Raw genomic sequence first — 21,278 nt, forward strand, 5'->3', positions numbered from 1 at the left:
GAGAGAGAGAGAGAGAGAGAGAGAGAGAGAGAGAGAGACAGAGACCATGTGATGTTAGGTGTTTAGGTGTTTGTTTGTGGGCACTTGCTCTCACCTCATCTAGGGCCAAGGGTGCCAGGGGAATAGCCTGATGACGTGGGTTGTGGCCTGGGCAGGAAACATGGGGAGGAACTTGTGGCTTTATATTAAGTGCCGGCGTGGTTAACAGGAAAAGATAACCTGTTTCTGTTGATATAGCAAGGAAGTGTGAATTCAGAGTGTCTTGGCACACGCGTCCTTGCAGACAGAGAGGAACAGACCAACGATGCCTTCCACTTCTCCTTTGATTGACCGGCTTACTGGAATTTCCTCGAGTTCATTGTGGTTTTGTTTGGGTGGTTGTGACGGAGTGCTGCAGTGTGTATGTGCGATATAAAAAAAGGCCGAGGCAGGGCAAAGCCTTCAGAAACATTCCTGCTGCAGCAGAAAAGGTGTCTCTTATGCAAGGAGAGACACGTATTGCATCATATTGGCCAGACAGCATAGTCTTATCTGTGACCCCTCAGATGGTTGGCCATGTTATCTGTGGTCATTGAGGTGCTTAAATCTAAACAGTTTAGCTTAAGTAGATGCAAATCAAAAGAGGAATCTGTAAACAATTACTCACACTGCTGGAGAAATGACATGGGCTCATTGTGAAAGAAGTCTGTTTCTTAAAATGGGTAACCTGTAAGTCAAATGCCTGACAGAGAAATGTGTTGAAATTGTGATATAGATGGGGCTGCAGAAACATTACATTTATAGAATGCTTTAAATAATGTAGAATTAATTTCTACAAAAATGCATAACATCAAGATGCACTTTTCCCCCGAGGAAATTGAAATAATTTTACACATGGCAGTATTTTGTAGTACTGTGTAATTATTACAGTGTTGTGGTGAGATTATGCCTTCCACTTTTTGCCTGATGAAAACGGCCCTGTTAAAAACTAAAAGTTGGCTACACCACACACACACACACACACACACACACACACACACATATCAGCAGTCATTGCTAGAACTGGAAGACTTTCCTAATTCTTAAATGTGTTTAGCAAATTCCTGGTAAGCTCTCCATCATTGCCAGACATTACCCACACTGCTGAACATCGTGTCGAAATGCTTTTTTGCAACCTACACCATCTAGCGTACTGCATCTATGCAGCTACAGCATGCCACAAGTCCACTTTAATTTTCTAAAAATTACTTAATGAATAGCTTGTTCAGTTGTGGGAAAAAACAATGTGACAGTATGTGACAATTCTCAGATTTAGCAGTTGCATGCAAAACTGTATTCAGGGCTTCCCTCTACAAACTAATGACTATGGGTAATGTTGCTCCACACACATCACTTCCTCCACCACCATTCAATTGATCAGCCACACACACACATACACAGCCAATCAGCCAGTCAGTTAGTCAGTTCCGCAGTCAAGCAGTCAGTCACTCAGACACCCAGTCAGTCAGTCAGTCAGTGAGTCTGCTGTTTGGGCAGGGTGGAGGCTCCTAGACGGGCCCTTTGTCTGAGCCGAGAAGCCCCAGACACAACAGTGGCCGGCCCTGGCCCCTCACAATGGCCCTCCACACAAAGGCCCACACACTAGGACAATGGGCCAGGCTCAGAGTGGGGGTGGACTGCTGAGCTGAAGTTACCCACCTGCACACTTCAGGACCGGACCCCCTCCCCTCCCAAGCCCCCTGCAACCCCTCCTCTCCCCAACTCCACCCTCCTTGTCTCTCTCTCTCTCGCTCTCTCTCTTTCACACACGCACACACACACACACACACACACACACACACACATACAGAGCTGCTGCAGGTGTCTTCCTGTTATTGGTGGCACTCAGTTATGGTGGAAGCACCGAGGTTAAAGGCAGTGTGAACTTTAATTTGGGTTTTACAATAGAGGACATGATAGGAAAGACCTCAGACAAACAGAGAAAGCCACATTTACAATAACCTGCCACAAAGGTCAAAGGGCACACAGGACTCTGAGATGTATGTGCTTTTTGTCATCTTGGCTTCTGTGCAGGCTAACTTCTGTATTATTCCAAATGACTACATATGGTCATAGAGATTACATTAAACAAATAAATAAATAAAAATATACATGTAAAAATGGCAAAATGCAGTAACACTGTGGTTACATTAATATAGTCTTTTTTTCTTTCATTGTTTTACCTAACAACACTTCACTACAAAATTATATATATATCTATATATGTAGAAATATATAGATAGATATATATTTATCTTATCTATCTATCTATCTATCTATACACACACACACACACACACACACACACACATATATATATATATATATATATATACATACTCTCACACACACACACACACACACACACACACATACACACACACATCAGCAGTCATTGCTGGAATTGGAAGACTTTCCTAATTCTTAAATGTGTTTAGCAAATTCCTGGTAAGCTCTCCATCATTGCCAGACATTACATGTGTGTGTATGAAAATTAGTGAATATAATAGTGATCTCAAAATATGTTTATAAGTTTTTAGTGATGCATATACAAAGTCATAAAAATAAGATATTTTAATTCAATATAATTTCATCATCAAATGCAGGCTAAATAAGAATAGATAGGCTTTATATACATTTGTGGCAATAGCAAAAATATTTTCAACTGAGTGTAAACACATCCGAAGAGGCAGAAACAAAGATACAACATACAAAAACGTTTTAGGTTAAAAGACACCACTCTTATTACTGAACAAGTCACTATTGCTCTTAATCCCTGTCTCTCTAAACCTCGCACGCGCGCGCGCGCGCGCGCGCACGCATTACGGCACTCACACACATACACACACACAAAGCATTATAGCTACTATAAATGACAGTGAATTTGAAAAATATTATAAAATTGTCAGTGTTTTACCTTGCAGTTGAGGATCGTATTCTGAACTTAAACCACTTACATTTTTTCCATGAAAGCCATTCCCATGATAAGTTACTGAATATTACTGGCTGCAGCAAGTGGTCTGCTTTCTCCAGTCTAAATTTGATTGGATGACCAAAGTGTCAATCATCAGCCCGCTCAAAATACTAGTGGATTCGTACTGGGATTTGGGAGTGTCACTACATTGTACCGAAATGCCTCGATGCACAAAAATCCACTCATCCAGCTGCTGCAAGCAGTGTGCAGCTCTAACAGTGTGTTTTAAAACGTTAACAGCACTGGGAACTGGTTTATTTGTGTATATTTTTCTGCAGTGACTGTCTAAAAAGAGGACAGTCAAATGTGGAATTTTCACCAAGAAAATCTAGTAGTGTATGTGTGTGTGTGTGTGTGTGTGTGTGTGTGTGTGTGTATGTGTGTGTGTGTGTGTGTGTATGTGTTATAGTAAATTAAGAACCACAAAACAGATAAGATTAAATTTTCTGTTTTAATTGATTGCAACATATTTTTTTTTTTTATAACCACACATTACAAAATGCACAACAAATATTTTATCAGGCTCAGTTTGCAACCTTATTGATAAAAAAAAAACTACCAAAAATATGCTTTTACAAAATAAGACAATTATAATAAAGTAAATGCCACTTTGGATAACCGTAATCAAAAACCCATTTTTTTTTTTTAAATTCTACATAAAAAAAAAGCTTGACATAAATAAGTTAGTATAATTTCTCAGTGTTTTTACAAAGTTATGTACATAGGTACATTGCAAAGATTTACACAAATACACAGGCATGGTGACTGCATCTCTGAGACAAGCCGTTTCCTCTCTATCCAGGTGTACATTGGTCTCTGAATATAACCCATACTTTATGCAAATAAATGGGAGGCTTTTGGATGCACCTCTGCATCTTCAGCAGGCTATCAACATAGGTGGAAAAAAAAGAAATAAAACTACAAACTAAATTGAAATTTGTCACTAGGTTATCACAAAGGAAAACAATGTGAAGTCAAGGAGCACTGATGATGCTGGCAACCATACTGAAGCAACCAAGTATTTGGTATTGTAGGACGTTCATCCCATGTGGGAAAACCTCCTCGCTTTACAAAAAAAAAAAAAAAAAAAAAAAAAAATTAAAGAAAAAAAAAAGAATAAGGCTGGGTAAACAGTCAGAATACAGTCAAGGAGAGGATGATATTTTAACACTACCTGTGCAGTTTGTACGGTCTTTGTCCTTCAGTATCTGAGTACCTCACAACTCCAAAGGGAAGCAACACACCGTAACATGTGGCTGAGGTGTGGGAGAACTTGAGAAAAATCTAATCATATTCCAGGATTCAACTGATGCCCAAGCATCTGTCTTACATAATAAATATCGTGCGAGTTCAGAAATACTATGTCATAACAGAAATTATGAATCACACTTTTGTTGTATTGGTTTCCTGGGGGAACAAGCGTAACAGAAGAACCCGCACTTGGTGACACTGAAATGACCAGAGGAGGAAAAAAATAATAATAATAATACAGATGAGCTACATTTGTACCGTTCTTCACTGCCGAGCTGTAGGAAGATGACCTAGTGAAGACACACTGTAAAGAAACTGTAGAAGCCATGATTTTTTTTAATGTAGCAAATAGTGACTGTGTCAAAAGTCACACCGCCTTTCAAAATAAAAATAAAAATAAAAAAAATTAAAAATAAAAAAAGAACAGCATTTTGGAAACATTTGTCAAACTACACTGCAATTCTTCAAGTCAAATCAAAATTCACGCCTTTTTACATAAAGGATTTGTTTTCAAATCATAATGTTTTCTTATGTGCTACATATGGAGAGAAATATAATATATATATTTACACACAGGTAGTAAAAAAATGAGCAAAAAAGGAAATCAAACCTAATTGCACACTGCTACATTGACTGCTTTCAGAGGCAGTAACTTTTAATTGAGTGCCACAACTTTAGTGTTTCTATTCAGTGCTTCAACAGCGTCCTCCCCCCTCTCATTTTCAGGGGAGCTGATATGTTTCTGTTGCTGTGTAGTTCCTCTTCCAAATCGGCCAACACTGAGGTTTCCCACGTAAAAGGGGAAATACATCTTCGGCTCTGTGAGACAAATCAGATGAGGGGAAAAAAAAAGTTGTAAGATTGAGACAAAATTGTCACATGGAGCATTTTGATCATGCGATAAAGTACAGTTTGCAAAGCATGGGCAGAGAATGGGAAGAACAGTTGCACCTAGTTTTCACATAGCAAAGCACAGAGTCTCTAATATAGATTTTAAAAAAGAGGCAAACTGGGCTAACTAAAAATAGAATCCAGAATAGTAACACATAAAAAGGTGGGTACGTATGGCTATTTCTTTTTTTTCCCCAGTATTTTGTTAAGTGTTGTTTTTTCGTTGACCATTATTTGTAGTTGAGCTGTTTGCAGAGATGTGTGTCCACTCACTGAGCTGACATGGCTCTGGGACTGCTGCTAAAAACTAAACTACCCACTGAGATGGGTTGTGGACTAGCATAAACACTGGCATATTGCTGATTTCTTACCCTCTGTGTGTGAAACTGCAACTGACAATTTTGTTGTGTGAATATGATACAAGTACCTGATCAGCATAAGACACAACTCAAAAAAAAAAAAAAAAAAAAAAAAAGTATATAATTCTGAGATGCATGAATTCATGCATTTTTGCACTATAAAAAAAGACATCAACCTGTTGTAGCTTTCATGATTTCTGCATGATATAATCAGCTCTGAAACGACGTCTCAACCCTGTTGCACTAAAAAAAATAAAAAAAATAAAAAGTGGTAAACCGAGCTTAAGGTGAGTTTGCCCTCAACTACAGCCTTGACAGTGGAAACCCCATCCATGATACTGTTGCTTACTGACAGATTTCACAACTAAACACACACTTTTTTTCTCCGTTTGGGGTGTGCAGACCGTGCAGGCAGACAGACAGATGTGTAGCCAGGTTATTGTGTGCAGTGTGTGTGCAGCAGAGACCAGCCCCTTCCCTGCTCAGCGCTGAGGGCAGTGGCTGCTGACGTGTTACTACACTGTTGTTCACAGCACTTGTTTACAGTTTCGTCGGAAACTCAACCTCGCCGCGGCAGCGAGTTGTAGTAAAGGTGTAAATGTGTAGTAAATGTGCAGCCTCCCTTCACTTTTAACCCCTTCTGACACCAACGATACGTTTTGAGTCCAAAACAAAGCGAATGAAAGCGTCAAAAAAAGAAAAGAAAAAAAAAAGTGCACGCCAGCGACTGCCACAACCGCTTTTCACTACTAGCTACTACTACTACTAATATGCAAATAGGCGAGCCTGACAACGTCTTTGACGTGTCCGCACAAAAACAAAGTTGCTGGTTTATATCAAAACCGCGCATGTATATGAAAATGGCATAAAAAACGGATTTGTGGTAATTTAATTGGACGCTACCACGGGTAATTAACGCTATAATCAGATACCGGTAAAAACCATATCCCATGCAAATACAAAAAACAAAGCCCTTTGTTAAATTTGACACGCGAATTATCGGCCGGTTCTGCGGCTAATTTCCAAGCCACTCAACAGCTGGAAGGGTTGAGGACGTCGAGCAAACCGGGGCATTTCAGCTCCCAAAGTCGATTAAAACAAGTGTGCTGAACCGTAGCGACAGGTTACTGAGTTTTCATATGTCAAAGCTGGTTCCTTACCTGTCTCATCCTCACGTTTGTCTCTTGGGACTGGGCTTTCTGGGTGTGTGTTCTGCAGAGTAGGTCAGGTTCGGGCAGCTAACTTCATCTGAGCTGGTGTGCGACCTCTTATTCTGGGCCGTGGGGTCTGCGAAAGGAAAGTTCACCATCAGTCAAAACTACTCCGAGAAAAACATAAATACGGGAAAAGGTTCAATACTAGAGCTATTTTTACTGCTTGTGCAACAAATTTCCAATTTTACAAGACATTTCTGTGCACCGCAGCCTGGCGAGTGCTGACCGATAAGAAATAGCACCGTTGTAAGCAGTATGTTGCGATATCTGCACGGTTTACTACAAGTATACACTTGCTTTTGCACAGAAACGCGTCCAGTTGGTTTAAACTCTGCGATATGTTTCTTAGTACCGTGGCACGCAGGTCTTTTCCTCGGCCCGGTGCACTGCTCCTTGCACTCCATTTGACTATCAGACCTCTCGGTGTCTTCGCTAGGAGCCATCACGACGCAATTATGATTCCCATTTAGATCCACATTGTTATTCCCAGAGGAGCAGACGCCCTTCTCTCTCCGCTGCTGCCTGCTGTAGAAATCCGGGATGTCTCTGCAATCCACTATTTCCCAGTCCAGTCTCCCGTTCGCCAGCGGCGTGTGATTGGCGAAGTCGAAGCCCCACTTGGCGGAGGCAGCCTCTTCCATCTCCCGAAAATGTCCCTTTAAATCCCTCTTTAACTCTTCGTGATCCACCGAGCCGAAGAGGCTTCTGCAGGCTGACGGTTTCGGGTGATCCGACACACGGGCGTCCGTCCGCTCCAACGTCGGGCTCCCGTTTGAAAGACGAACATTTGACATCTTCCCCAAAGAAATAGGAAAAAACGGGGAAAAATACAGAGCGTCCAATTTTGTGGAGGGGGGAAGAAAAACACACCACTCAAAAACAACGCGTATCTCCTCGTCGCACACCAAGATCCAAAACAAGTGTAAAACGACTTATGCCATGCATAGGTCTAGGTAGAAACGGCAAGTGCCAGGATTTTGTTGTCGCCAAAAGTAGTCTCCACGGATCATCAAAACAAAGTGCAGAGTAACTGAAGCCACTCTGTCAATTTGGTCCCGCAGTGACAGAGAGGGGGAAGAAATTGCAGACAAACCTTTTCAGTACCCAATATGGCGATTGAGAGATGTACTTGGGATTGAGAGGGGAGGTTGACTGGGGGGAGGAAAAATGATTGACACAGAGAGCTATTTAAACACGAAGAAGGCCGCTCATTGGTTTAAACGCTTAGGCCCGCCCACTTCTTAAGGTGGCTCTCTTCTCGCTGCAGGCTCGCAGCATCCAGGCCGTCTGCAAGTTTCATCAAACTTTATTCAAGGCCTTTTTCATGGCAGCGAAAATTTTATAACAATACATCAACGCTTAGGAAACTGATATGAACGTGAAACTTAACATAATCGTTGACCATGGTTCCCACAGGCCCTTAAAATATTTGACTGAGGGACTAAAGGAAATTAACAGTTTTGTAAAGCATTTTTTCTTCATAAATTCAACTTTAGCTGCAGTGAAAATGCTGCAATTTTGGGGCTTCATGTCACACTGAGAAATAAACCCAGTCATATATTCTCAGAGGCCTACAGATTAGATAATTTTTATGTGCTTTTATAAAAATGTGCATATTATTATTATTTTTTTCAGTTGCCAAATTGGGCTTTCATTTCCTCATAACAACACTTAAAACAATTTAAAGTCAATGAAACTTGTACACACCCTGCAATGCCTATAGGAATGCAGATCTGTATAAGTTGTCACTGTATCAACAAAACACCAAAGCAGCTTAAAAATCTATATAATGAATCTGAATCTTACAATGCTTAATGCTGATATAAGGCAACCTGACAGAATTAATTAAACTGAATTAAACTGGAGGAAATATGTGCCTCAGCATGACAATGCATTTTTTCTTTGCTTTGTGTTAAGACCTTTTTTAAAAAAAATAATATACTTACTAAAATCACATGGGCAATAAGTAAAACTGTGATGTGGACATTTGAAAGTTTAGTTCCTCTTGAGCTCTTCTGTTGTCAGGAAAATGTACATACTGAGATATTGCAAAAGATTAAAGTCAGTAACCAGAACTGGGCGAAACCAGTGACTTTGCTGCAAACATTCCACCTTAAAAGGTTTGACAAGTTTGAAAAGACATAGTTTAACCTCCAAGGTGTGGGCCCACTGCTTGAGTAGGTACACCCCCCACTGCATCAAGAAATTTCAACCATAACCCAAATGACAAAGAAAAAAAATAAATACTGCAAATCGAACAAATCTGTATCTTTATGACATGGTGTTAACACCAACTGTGTTGAGCTGAGAGGGGTAAGCCAAGGTCACCACATCACCAGACTCTCCTCTTCTCCAGCAGCTTCTGGAGAAAAATGGGGCGAAGCCATGCAGACCTTCTCATCAACAAGTATTTATATGTACAGAAAAATATAAACCTTAAAAAATATATACAAATTTTGATCCTGTGTGTCAAGAATTAGAGGTAGTTATTTACACCAATAGTGAAAACCTTAGTTCTTTGACAGGAACCATTATTTTCTAGCACGGAAAATATCCTAAAAATTTCTCTGGAATATGAAAAATATGTTATTTTGTCTGAAAATAATCTCCAAGCTTGGAATCTAAAATAAACTCTCACTCCTTTCTTTTCTTTCTGGTGCAGTTTACACCTCCCTCCTCCGAGAAAGCATGTAACCCAATTTAGAAAGATGTCAGTTAAATTTGTGCATTAAAATTCATAGAAGTGTTTTTTCATGTCAACTGAACTATAACCTGTTAGGAAGAGAACATACTGTTTAATTTTCACGTCAACGGTTATTTAACTACGGGGTCATACCAGGCAATGCTGGAGCTGCAGCCATGACCAACACCAAACTTATGGCTGGGACAAGACTGACCCCTAGCGTTCACTTTCTCAAACCACTGGAGTTGTACAGAGTCCACAGGGAACGATCCTTCTATCAATCATTTTTTAATACCGTATTCGTACATCAGTGTTATATCTGTGCATTCATATGTGAACAGATATATCTAACAACCAAAGGCTGCTGCCAAGAGATGAAGACAATTCCAAAAATCTATGTTGTCCCAAAATGTCCGTCCATCCATATCCACTCAGTGACCTCAACACGGTGCAGCTGCCCTACCTGCCCATTAGTCCATTACAGTAAACTGGTCCCTTCCTGAGGGCGGGTGGCCTCAGAGTCCGAGCCACTTAATGATGTAATAGTTCCTCTTGCCCACCCTGAGCAGGGTGAGTCCGTTGGAAAGGATGTGGAGTTTAGGGATCAACACTTGCTCTGGCTTGTCTGTCCGGCTGTGGTTGATCCACACGGCTCCCTCCGACACCATGCGATACCTACACAGACACAATGTTGCACAGAGGCAGTGTTTTAACTGTAGGGCATGAGTGCATTTCACCTACATGCTAAGTAGTCAGTAAATTACATTTTTTAAAATATCCAAAACACACTGCAAACACGCACACTTGTCACATTGTCTCTCGTCGTCATAGTTCAGTGTGCACCTCTGATGGGTTATTCATAATTCCACCCCTCCATGTGTCGCATATATAAACTAACATTTATGTTCTTAATATTTTGCCTCAAGTGCCTAAGATCTAATTCTCATTGTAGTGCGTTGCGTAGGCCGCTGTCATTGTTCTGTATTTAACCCACTGTGTTGGCTTTGATGCACACTGTACAACATTTGAAATGCTGAAGTAAAAATAAATGTTCTGTTAGCTTTGAGTGATCATTGACTTTATTACTAAATCTAACACTGTCTGGCTTTGACAGAAGTCTTGCACCAACAGCCTGTGAATGCTAACAGAATATGGAATCTATTTCAGCTTCACAGAATGACTCTGAAAATGCCAACATACTTCCTTTAATGAATTTCATTTGTTTGTACAATGAAGAAATGTCAAAAACCACTTCTGTTGCTAGCAGACCGATCACAGGCAATGAAGTTGTCATTTTAAATTCCTCACAATAATAGTGAAGTTCAAGCTTCTCCTTGTTGCAATTAGTGTTGCTTTAAATATGACCACTGTGTATACTGACTGGCTGAAGTTTTACCTCAAACACAAGTTCAGTCCCCAGGAGTCCCAGGACAGTGTATTTCTGTTCCTGGGTTGAAAAATGTCTTATTTTCGGGAAATATATGAATCCCTAGTGCCTACTAGAGGGGTAACAATATATTGTTTCACAATACTGTGCAATGCAAAAATGTAGCAATGTACATCGGCAGACGTCACAATGCATATTACAGAGACAAACAAAACTAACAAATACAAACAAATTCTACAAACAAAACTAACAAATACAAACAAATTCTGCAAATTGTAGTGACAGAATAAAGTATCGTGCGCACAGTGAAAAACAACATACTGGTAACTCAGCTGGAATGTCGCTGCTGTCCTAGAGCAGTAAGCAGGATGTGACAGAAAAAAATTTCGCACAAGCCAGGCTGAGAAGACGGCATTTCTCCCATAGGCAGAACAAGGGAGAGCCACCCGGTGCTCACGGGAGAAAAACTTTGTAAGAAGTGTCAGAGCCTGATATCATCTATCAACAAGTGAGGTTTAAAATAGGTCAAATAGCCCGACACATAACTGTTTTCATGTAATACACTTAGCTTTATTGTGGTTTCACATCACTTGGAAGCATCTAGTCTTGACTGTTGAAAACACTGATCTATAATTTTTTTTTTTTTTTCAATTGTTGCTCTATAAAAATATTATAGATCAGTGGTTTAAATGGGAAAAAACGGGAGAGGAGGGCATCCAGTGAACATCCAAACAGTGGAGAAAAATAAAGTAATTAAATTTAATTAAAAATAAGACTACAAAAAGATTAAGCCTGGAGCACCTGGAGACTGAGCATGCCTCGTCCTGTGATTCAAGAAATGACTTTTTTTTTTTTTTTTTTTTAATTTTACAAGTGGTAAAACTGCCACAACAAATGTTATTTACAATTTTATACGTCTAAAGGGCTCTAAAGGCACATTTGTTTAAAATATTATGAAGACAAGAAGAAAACACAATATTCTGCACTGATTATGCCCCAGAAATAAAAGAATATTTTCTGATCATATTTTTTCAAATTTCAAATTTTATTCAAAACATAGTGAGAATATTGAAATATGAATTGATGCCTACCCTTTGGGTCCTTCAGGGATGGCGCTGATCTTGCGGCAGGTATCTATCACCGTTGTTCCTGCCTCCAGCAACAGCTCATGAAAAGGAGCCTCTCTGAAAAGCTCCTGCAGCTCCTCGTCGCTCATCTGCTCTAAGGCCTGCACACTGCCCTGGTACAGCGCGTTGGTGCATCTGTAATGACAATATTCAATATGACTTTACAAAACAATATGTGCTGAAAAATTCTATTTTCGCTGGCGCCTTCCCCAGGGAGGTCAGGGTAAGCTACAGCACAAGTACTCCAGTGGTATTAGGTACTCAGTGCCTTGTTCAAGGACACTTCAGCAGAGTGGATTCTTGCCCACATAGGAACTTGAACCCAGGTCCTCCAGTTTACTAGTGATCTGCTTATACACTACACCAACCTGCTGCTACAAACTCAAAAAACAGAATGATCTGAGTGGAACTAACAGGAATAAATAAAGGTTGAATGAAATGAATACAATAAAACATACATGCATACAGACAAGAACTGATTAAGGATCAACTGATATATCTGATATATTTACGATCACAGTGGCTGCTGATATTGGCTTTAAAAAGCAACAATGGCATTGGCACAATATTATTTAAGTAACTGAAGTTTGCACTTGTGACCCACCTTTTTTTTTTTTTTTTTTAAGGAATGCGCCACTTAATACAACTGTAAAATTACCAAGAGAGTAAAACTAACATGATCTTAAAAAGCAATTATCTTAAGACAGATGTATCTTAAAATCTTAAACCTGGTTTTCACCTGCTTAATGATTCTCACAACAATGTATATCCCATCGGATATTGGTATTGGTCTCAAAAAAAGGGGTGGGGGGTGGAGGGGCTAATTACACAAGACAAAAATACTGAGACACACCCACAGCATATTCCCACCCTGACCTTTTAGCACTCTCCAGACCCTCCTTGCCGTACACCAGTTTGGTAACCTCGGCGGCCAGTCGTTTGTGGGCCAGGCGTTTACCTGGCTCCTCCCTCTGCTGCTCCATCACCCTCTCCACCTCTGCCAGAGGCAGGAAGGTGAACAACTTCAGGTACCTGCAGCATGACCAAACATATTATATCATGACCTTTTGTTACAATACACAAACTATCTAATTCTATCTAACAGAATGTATACAGCATATGTCTTTTGTTGGTCTTAGTGATGAATACCTTTTGTTAATTTTAGTCAAGTAATTTGGGACTGCTTTGCCTGTTTTGAGACTTCTGACACTTATGTATCTGGATGTCAGATTAACTAAGACATTACAGTGCATATGCGAAAATATTTAGTCAGTGCATGGGGGAGTAAACAGGTCTACTACAACCTGGATCAGTGTGGTGATTTGAGCAGTAGGACTTGTATTACTATCTAGAACTGTATTCAAATTATGTGGATGTGTGTATTTTTTTCATATTGGGTATTTTCACTTATGCTAGTAGAGTGTGGTGCATTATAGATGGCTGACCTTTGACATCATGTTCACCTACCCTTCCACACTGGCATCAGGTTGTCTGAGAAAGAACTGGTAGAGCTCAAATGGAGAGGTCTTGTCTCTGTTGAGCCACACTGCGTTGCCTGCTGTCTTCCCCAGCTTGTCGCCCACTGAGCTGGTCACCAGAGGAAGGGTCAGCCCATACACCTCCTCACCGCTCACTCTGCAGAAAATTCAGCAATAATGATCCTATCAGCTGTTGCACATCAGGTATGGTTATTTGAGAGGCCTGACATGTCCATGTTGTTGATCAGCTTTTGCTAATGCCTGAAAGCAAGGCTGTCCCACAGTCAATCTTAAATCATAACAAACTTGAAAACTGCAGATTTAGCTGTGTAGTTATATTGTCAAATTTAGAGGGCGTCTCTTTTACGTAACTGCTTCAAAACTCCATTAAAAGCTGGCAACTTCAATGGAGTGGAGAAGATGCATTCATCACAAAACAGAAAATGAGCAATATATTGGCTGGCCAATGTTACAGTCCTGTTTTGGCTCATCACAAAAACATATATTGGTATCAGTGTGTATATGTTAGCCCTCATGCAATAAATACAGTGCCTTCTGTAACACCCAGGATACCCACCCAGGATAATATAAAAGTATTTTTTTTAATAGTTTGTCCAGCACACTCCATTGTTTACATGACCCTGCATAGAACAAGATGGGAAAATATTATATTACACATGAGCAGATGGTGGTGTGGATTTTGTTAGTAAGTTCATAAGTTTAGCGCTCAACTGTAAAACATCAAGCCTGTGGTAGATGCCTTTCTTACTGTTTTATTACCAATTTGATGATTCCTTTACACAAATATTTGTTTTGTTTTGTATTAAAAAAAGACACGAGCTAGTAAAGACTACCCTTATTGGATGTTTTTTTTTTTTTTACCCCAAAATATTGGCATCAGTATCACCCTCAAAAATCCAGTATCATTACGGCTCTACTCCATCATGATACATGAGCAAAGACCACATTTGATTTTGGCGTAGATGGGTTACATGTAATCCAGAGATGACACTGGGTCTCATTTCTTGTGTGTGTGTGTGTGTGTGACCTTGCCTACTTTCTGGAACACACATCAGACTAAACACCAGTTGACTGGGGATGCCTTGTCCAACTGGGGGACAAAAGCCATCTCCAATTGGGAAAACGCTGATTTTTGGCAAGTCTATAAGATTAGAGTTAGTGTAAGTCTCCAGGAAACCAATGTAAGTCAATGCAATTTCCCAAGAAAAGACCCAAGAAAACATGCATGTGTGGCTGATTGGCTGGCTATGTGTGTGCGTTTCTGTGTGTGTATTCGCTAATAATTACGGACACGTTACAATGCCAGATTCGTCCAAAATGCATTACATAAGATTCTCTCCTTCCGAGATATCTGCACTCATCGGGGCCTGGCTGGCACACGAGGGTTTTTTATCATGAAACACTTTGGCGGACATTTACTTATGAATGAATTCGTGTCCACTCATCAAATTGCCCAGTTGATCGGTGCCTCCGAGCTGGATCTTGCAGCCATATATTTGGTTGAGGTGGTAGAAGTCATAGGCTTGGAAAACCTGGTAGGTGAACTCTGTCAGGCTCATACCCTCTGCGCTCTTGAGCCGGGACTGCACACTGTGGCGGCTGAGCATGGTGCCCATCCTGAAGTGCCTGCCGGCCTCGGACAGAAACGCCACCACGTCCCAGTCCTTGTACCAGCTCCGGTTGTTCAGCACGGTCACGGTGCCTAGCTCTCTGGAGCCGTCGTGAAAGTACAGTTCGTGGTTGGTGAAAATCCTCTGGATGCTCTCCCTGATGCTGTGCGTGTTTGCCTCAATCGAGTCCGCGGAGAGCCGCTCCCTCTCGCTCGTTTTCCCGCTGGGGTCGCCGATTTGCGCCGTGGCCCCTCCGAGCACAGCGAGCACATGGTGCCCGGCGCTGCGGAAGTGAAGCAGGCCGATGAGAGCCAGCAGGTTGCCCACATGAAGGCTGTCCGCTGTGGGGTCAAATCCGCAGTACACCGTCTGAGAACCGGACTGCAGCAGACGGGGCAGCTGGTCCTGCGCTGCGTTTTCAGGAAAAGAGTCCTTCAGAATGCCCCGCTTGTTCAGAGACAGCAGCAGCCCGTTGTGTGCGACAGCAGAGCCGTGAAATCTGTGCCGGAGAGCGAGGCGCGGATGTAAACGCTTCAGAAGAAAACATGATATACGCCGCGATACGTAACTACAGGTCCTCGCCATGGACGCAGCCATGTTGGACAATGTGACAAGCCGAGAGGGGAGGAGTCTTCGTCTTCTTCTTCTGGGTTTTCCTGCAGCTGGCATCCCCATTGTTTTATTACTGCCATCTTCTGGCGTTATATATCCTATCAGTAATTCCCAAACCAGTTCTCAAGGACCCCCCTGTCCTGCAGGCTTTTGTTCCTTCTCTAATCTTGCACACCTGTCCAAATTAAAGCCCGCGCATCTGCATGCATGCTCTGTTCAGCTAGGTCTGTTTCAACCAATCAGCATGAAGCACCGAAAGGGATCAGGTGTGAAAGAGTCTGCAGGACAGGGGGTCCATGTGGACAGGTTTGGGAACCGCTGTTCTATAAATGAGTCCTTGTTCTTCAGGAATTCAGCCAACCAATTTGTCCTGAACTCCCATACTCTAGGGTGTCTTTAAAATCTACATTTGCTAGTCCTGATCTCCAGAGCTCTGTTACTATTTCCTTTCTCTCTGCCGCAGACCTCCCACATGTCTCCCACTGCTCCTTCCTGTTTCTCCCTGTGCTTAATGTAAGACCCCCTTTGTTTTTAAGTGAGTTAAAATGTCTCCCTTTTAACTCCTGATCATTCCTTTCCTTTTGACAGTTTTACACTGACGTCTGTAATTTCCTTTTTTCACTGCTTGTTTTGCCAGAAATATGAGCTGGAACCCAAGTGACCATCATGTCTATGCCTCACCCCTTTACTCTACAAGTGCTAATAAGATTTCATACACTAAATCCATGCAACTCTGGGACACACCTGATTCAGTTCATGTTGCAATGCAGACAGTGAGTCAAGATGCACTAGGACTTTGCTCATCTGTAACTCTTTCATCCACTGCAAAGCCATTAAAGTAGCACACAATTCAACTGTACTCACATTCAGATAATTTGAGGTTTGTTTGTATATCCCAACATCATAATTCTGGACTATGATTGCTGCTCCAGTTGCATCTGTTATTGGGTCCTTTGTCCCATCTGTAAAAAAATATACCATACAATTATCATACACCCTCCTACATCTTGTCAGCAAGTCTCCAGTTCATCCAAAGCTTGCCCTCTGTGACCTTCTTCCTCTTTCCCAAATTTAAATCCCCATTTTGCCCCCTCTTACATTTTTTGCCATGCTATAGGCTTCTCCCTCTTTTCCACAGAGCTCTGTCGTGTGCAAATAAGGATCGAACCATTTATGGTTGAATTTTTACAAACACGTCACTTATCATAACTGAGAATAATATAGGGCTTATCACACTCCCCTGAGGTGTGCCATTCTCTACCACACATTTAGTGGATATCCCTGATCCTGTTTTCACTTGGATAGTTCCCCCATTCAAAAAGTCCAGGACCCAGTTAAATAGCTTTCCTCCAGTTCCCATTACATGTAACTTGATCAGAAGGCCCTCTTTCCACTGCATGTCATATGGTTTCTCTACATCAAAGAACAGGCTACTGCAACTGTTTCAGTGCATTAGTCATTTATTTATCATCCTTTCCATTAATTTGCAAATATGTGCTGTTAAGGCAGTAGGCCTGTAGTTTTTGGCTGAATTGCATCTTTTTAGTTTCCTAATGGGCACAATCACTGCCTCCTTCCAGCTTACTGGCATTCCTCCTTCCTCCCACACTTTATGATGCAACTGCAATAATTTATCAAATCCTTCCTCACTAAAATACTTTAGCATTAAATAACATATTTCATGAAAAAAGGAAGAGTAGGAGAAGGCTACAGCGTGTCAACATTTCATTTAAAAAAGTTCATTTCATGACCCAAGAACGTGCTCATTGGACTTATGGGGAGATATTTCCAAGAGAAAGTTCAAAAATTCCAAGGCAGCTCTTCTTGTTCCTTAAAAAGCCTTTATTAAAGGTGGCTTACATGATTAAAAAGAAGCTTCCAACATACTTCAGAACATATTTAATCTATTAACTCCCCCAAAGTAAATGGGGCACTATGTTTATCCACTGTACCACTCTTATGGGTTTCGCCTGCATGTTTTCAGGTTCTGTCTTCTCTCTAGCCCTTCTTCATTCCTCTGACAAGTAACCGCTCTGCAAGAAGACTACCCCTACGAAAGGTTGATAGATTATTTATAATTATGTTATTGATTAGGTGGTAAACACTTAAAAAGCATTAATGAACAATTATAAACACAGTGGAGAAGTTTTTCACACATCGATGCAGGCTATTTGGCAAGATCAAGTTACTGCTGCACTGCATCTGTTCTGTTAAATCTCTTGCTTAGCTTACTGTACTTGATCTTGCCAAATACTGAGAGAGCATCACTGTATGAAAACTGTGTTATAACTTTTTAAACATAAATGAATATCATTTACATTGTGAAGCGGAAAAAAAGTTTCCATGGATGGGCAATAAAGATTGTTCTATCCACTCTATTTTATTATTATCTAGCATATTATTACATAACAGTGTACTGACTGTAATATCACCATTATATATGATCTATTGCTGAAAACGTTTTGTTGTCATGGACATCTGTGATTTAGTGTATTGAGATATCAGTAAAAGTCCATATAGGTCAGAGAGCTGTGTAGCATACTTGCACTACATACCTCACTCAGTTATGAAACACTGATATATATTTTTTTTCTCCAAACACAATGATATGGTACAAATTGCAGGTTTGCCTGAAGACCAGTAGATGGCGGACCTAGATCAAGTCCAGCTAGCATGACTACCCACAGCAACAGGCCAAATATACTGTATCTCTTGTTATTTCAGGCCTATGGTCTAGCATGGACACATCCTCACCAATACATATTATCTAATATAACCTGTTTATTAGTCTTCTTATTCTTCTGTTCACCTACAGTGAGCCTAACCATTAGATTCACTGTGTGTGTGTGCGTGTAATATGGTAAAAATCATCTTCTCACACAACACTGGTCCATTGAATGCACACAAACATACAATGGGTCATCAATTTATTTTCAAATCATTTTATTCTGAAATCCATTCAATGTCAGCTTGTTTCATTGTTTAAATGACTAGATATACATTCGTCAAACATTTACAGTATTGTTACCAAGCCACAGTACACGTTAACGACACATCCAAAGACAGTCTCTGTTGTCTCTTTGCATGACACTAGCCACAAAAACCACTGCATCAACTCCATGAAATCCAGGAAAAAAAATCCTACAAAGACAAATCAAATACCTAATTCCTATGACTGCTGCCCCTCTGGTTACATTTTACTGTCAGTTTTGAAAATCATGAGAACATAAGTAATAATTTTAATCAGTATTGTTGGTGTTTGTGTGCTGTAAGGCAGAGCACTATTAACACATTTAACAGAAAGAGAGAGAGAGAGAGAGAGAAAAAAAACAGTACCTCACTATGTCCTGAGCTAGTTCAAAAAAGGAAGACTAGGTTTCCCTGATAACATGTCAAAAGTCCCTTGTCAATTCAACACAAAACAGACATTCCTAAGGGTAAGCAGACATCACAAATTTACATGACTTCTCCTCTAGGATTTGGCTCTAGTGTTTAAACCATTTTGTCTTTAGTTTTTTTTTTCTTTTAAATTCTGTCCCATTTATAAGAATCCTTCATGTTACAGTGGGAAAATGGGAATATGTAGCTTGGAGAATGTTTCAATATCACTGCTGAGCCTCTGTCTTACTGTGTTTTATATGTAATAATTTCCCTAAATCTGTCACGGCATCATTCCCTGTCTGCGTGGCGCTGGTGAGTGTTGTTGAGTGTCAGTAGCAGCTGATTCTAGCTTGACGACACCAACTATATTCAATTCTGTGTGTCTCTGTTTGTGTGTGTGCATGTGTGTGAGAGAGAATAAGAGTCAGACCCTCTTAACTCTTGTGTTTTATGGCATGAGCACACGCTAAGGCACAGATCATTTGTGGTTAATCCCTACAAGTGTATCTGGGATCTTCAAGTCCAGGGAATTGGTGAGGGAGATTAAAAAAAATGAGCTGCATTGAATGAATTCTGCAGGGGGAGTTGAACTTGACATTCTATGAAAAATATAAGCACAGGCATCTCGAAGATCAGTATAATCTATTCATGGCATAACAATGTTTGGTGAGTTAGTACAATATAGCAGCGAGTGAGGAGAAAAGTCAGCAAAAAAGCATGATAAAATGGGAGCGGGTTATAAAACAATATACTGCATTTCAGCTACTGCATCTTCCATAATCGCAAAATCATGTCGCGTGATCACTGTTATGGCAAGTTATGAGTGCATTTAGTGTCACAAAAAATCATTATAGACTGGTTTGTACAATATGACGAGGCAACTACGGAGCATTTCTGATAATGATGGTGAAATTCTGTGCATATATAAACCTCCTTTTACCTTTTCATGTGCAACCTGAGACCACAGTATAAAAAGAGGAGCCCAGACGGTCAGTGCTGAGCTGTAAGCTTGACCTTTCAATAGCATCTTCATGCATAAGAATAAACAAACGATGTCTATTGAAAATATATAGTGTCCGACTATGTGTTTGTGTTTTAACCTACTGCAACGGGTTATGTGTGCCACTACAGCCCGGCACACATATGCATTCAGTTTAAATCATAAGAGCTTTATTTAATTGTCCTGTGTGGGGTGAATAAAGCTCTACTGAAATAAAAGGAATGCATACTGTAGCCACGATCAATGGCTATAAACAAAAGGAATGTCCCCCGATGGTGATTCATATCTATGAATATTCAGATCGCCAGTTGCCCTGTTACCCTTGAGTCTATTTACATTGCACTCTTCAATTGCGCCACTTCAAATAAACAATTATCGCTTCTGGTCATACATATATACTTCAGCTTTAGTATAAAAATATCATCCAACTCAATTAGAACACAATTATGCAGTGCTCAAGCAAAAAGAACATACATACCTACATTTACTGTACAATTTCAAACACTGAAAAGTATTTACCAAATATGAAGGAATACAAAAGCTGATCATCATTAGTACCTTGTATACCTCAGGGTTAAAAGTTAGGGTGAGCAGTCAGTATAATCATTTCATCTATGTACACTGTTTATACAACATGGTATAACTACAAAAGCTAGGTCCATTCCACTTGACCAGATTTCAGTAATTCATGATAATTTTTTTTAGAGATTTTGGTGAGATAAGCAGATGGAAGAAAGAAAGAAAGAAAAAAAGAAAGAAAGAAAGAAAGAAAGAAAAAACACATACGCTCACTGATACACTGATATTATCCAAAATATCAGACATGCATGTTTCATCATTTCCTGATCAACGTTCCCTACAGTTCTTTTGTGGAACGTGTCTGTCTTCCATGAGACACAGTTTTATTACAATATCTAGGAGTGGCCATTTCGCATGCACATTTATTATCAGAGATAGAGGAGGAAAGGAAATGATTTTAAAAGATACTCTGACTTTGTTAAACTAGGTGTGTTCTTTTTCCATTACCAGACACTTATCTCATTGAGGAAAAGTCTACACATTTTCCTTTCAGCTGACCTTCTATGGCTTGTCGACTTTACCAATTCAGTGCAGGTAGTCAAAAGTTTGTGGCTAGCAGTGTCTTTTAGCTTTAATACTGTACACTACCAATAGCAACTCACTGTAAGGGAAACTGAAGGAGAAACATATATTTTTTTCTCTCAAATGTGACAAGTGACTGATGATGAAAAATAACATGAACCTAAATTTAAA

The 21,278-nt window shown here is 40.3% G+C and overlaps 2 protein-coding genes across 2 annotated transcripts; both read right to left on the reverse strand.

Moving 5' to 3' along the window:
- Positions 1-4,559: 4,559 nt before the first annotated feature.
- On the reverse strand, positions 4,560-7,874 carry cdkn1bb (cyclin dependent kinase inhibitor 1Bb). Its single transcript, XM_030053737.1, has 3 exons — positions 7,060-7,874; positions 6,654-6,780; positions 4,560-5,062 (listed from the first exon to the last, which is right to left on the reverse strand). The coding sequence occupies exons 1-2, from the start codon at positions 7,499-7,501 to the stop codon at positions 6,665-6,667; spliced, it is 558 nt and encodes a 185-aa protein (XP_029909597.1). The 5' UTR covers positions 7,502-7,874; the 3' UTR covers positions 4,560-5,062; positions 6,654-6,664.
- A 121-nt stretch (positions 7,875-7,995) lies between these two features.
- Positions 7,996-15,697, reverse strand: yars2 (tyrosyl-tRNA synthetase 2, mitochondrial). The gene is made up of 5 exons (XM_030053736.1): positions 14,823-15,697; positions 13,372-13,539; positions 12,781-12,936; positions 11,869-12,039; positions 7,996-10,065 (listed from the first exon to the last, which is right to left on the reverse strand). Exons 1-5 carry the CDS (start codon positions 15,686-15,688, stop codon positions 9,906-9,908), a joined length of 1,521 nt encoding a protein of 506 aa, XP_029909596.1. The 5' UTR covers positions 15,689-15,697; the 3' UTR covers positions 7,996-9,905.
- Between the last annotated feature and the right edge of the window lie 5,581 nt (positions 15,698-21,278).

This window comes from Myripristis murdjan, chromosome 6 (genome assembly GCF_902150065.1).
Source record: "Myripristis murdjan chromosome 6, fMyrMur1.1, whole genome shotgun sequence".
In the NCBI taxonomy this organism is placed as follows: domain Eukaryota; kingdom Metazoa; phylum Chordata; class Actinopteri; order Holocentriformes; family Holocentridae; genus Myripristis; species Myripristis murdjan.

Coding starts and splice junctions, on each gene's coding strand:
- cdkn1bb (XM_030053737.1), bottom strand. CDS start 7,501: ATGTCAAATGTTCGTCTTTCAAACGGGAGCCCGACGTTGGAGCGGACG. Junction 6,781..7,059: donor GAAAAGACCTGCGTGCCACG/GTACTAAGAAAC, acceptor TTCCTTTCGCAG/ACCCCACGGCCCAGAATAAG.
- yars2 (XM_030053736.1), bottom strand. CDS start 15,688: ATGGGGATGCCAGCTGCAGGAAAACCCAGAAGAAGAAGACGAAGACTC. Junction 12,937..13,371: donor CCTGATGCCAGTGTGGAAGG/GTAGGTGAACAT, acceptor GTCATGCTGCAG/GTACCTGAAGTTGTTCACCT. Junction 10,066..11,868: donor ATCCCTGAAGGACCCAAAGG/GTAGGCATCAAT, acceptor GTGTCTGTGTAG/GTATCGCATGGTGTCGGAGG.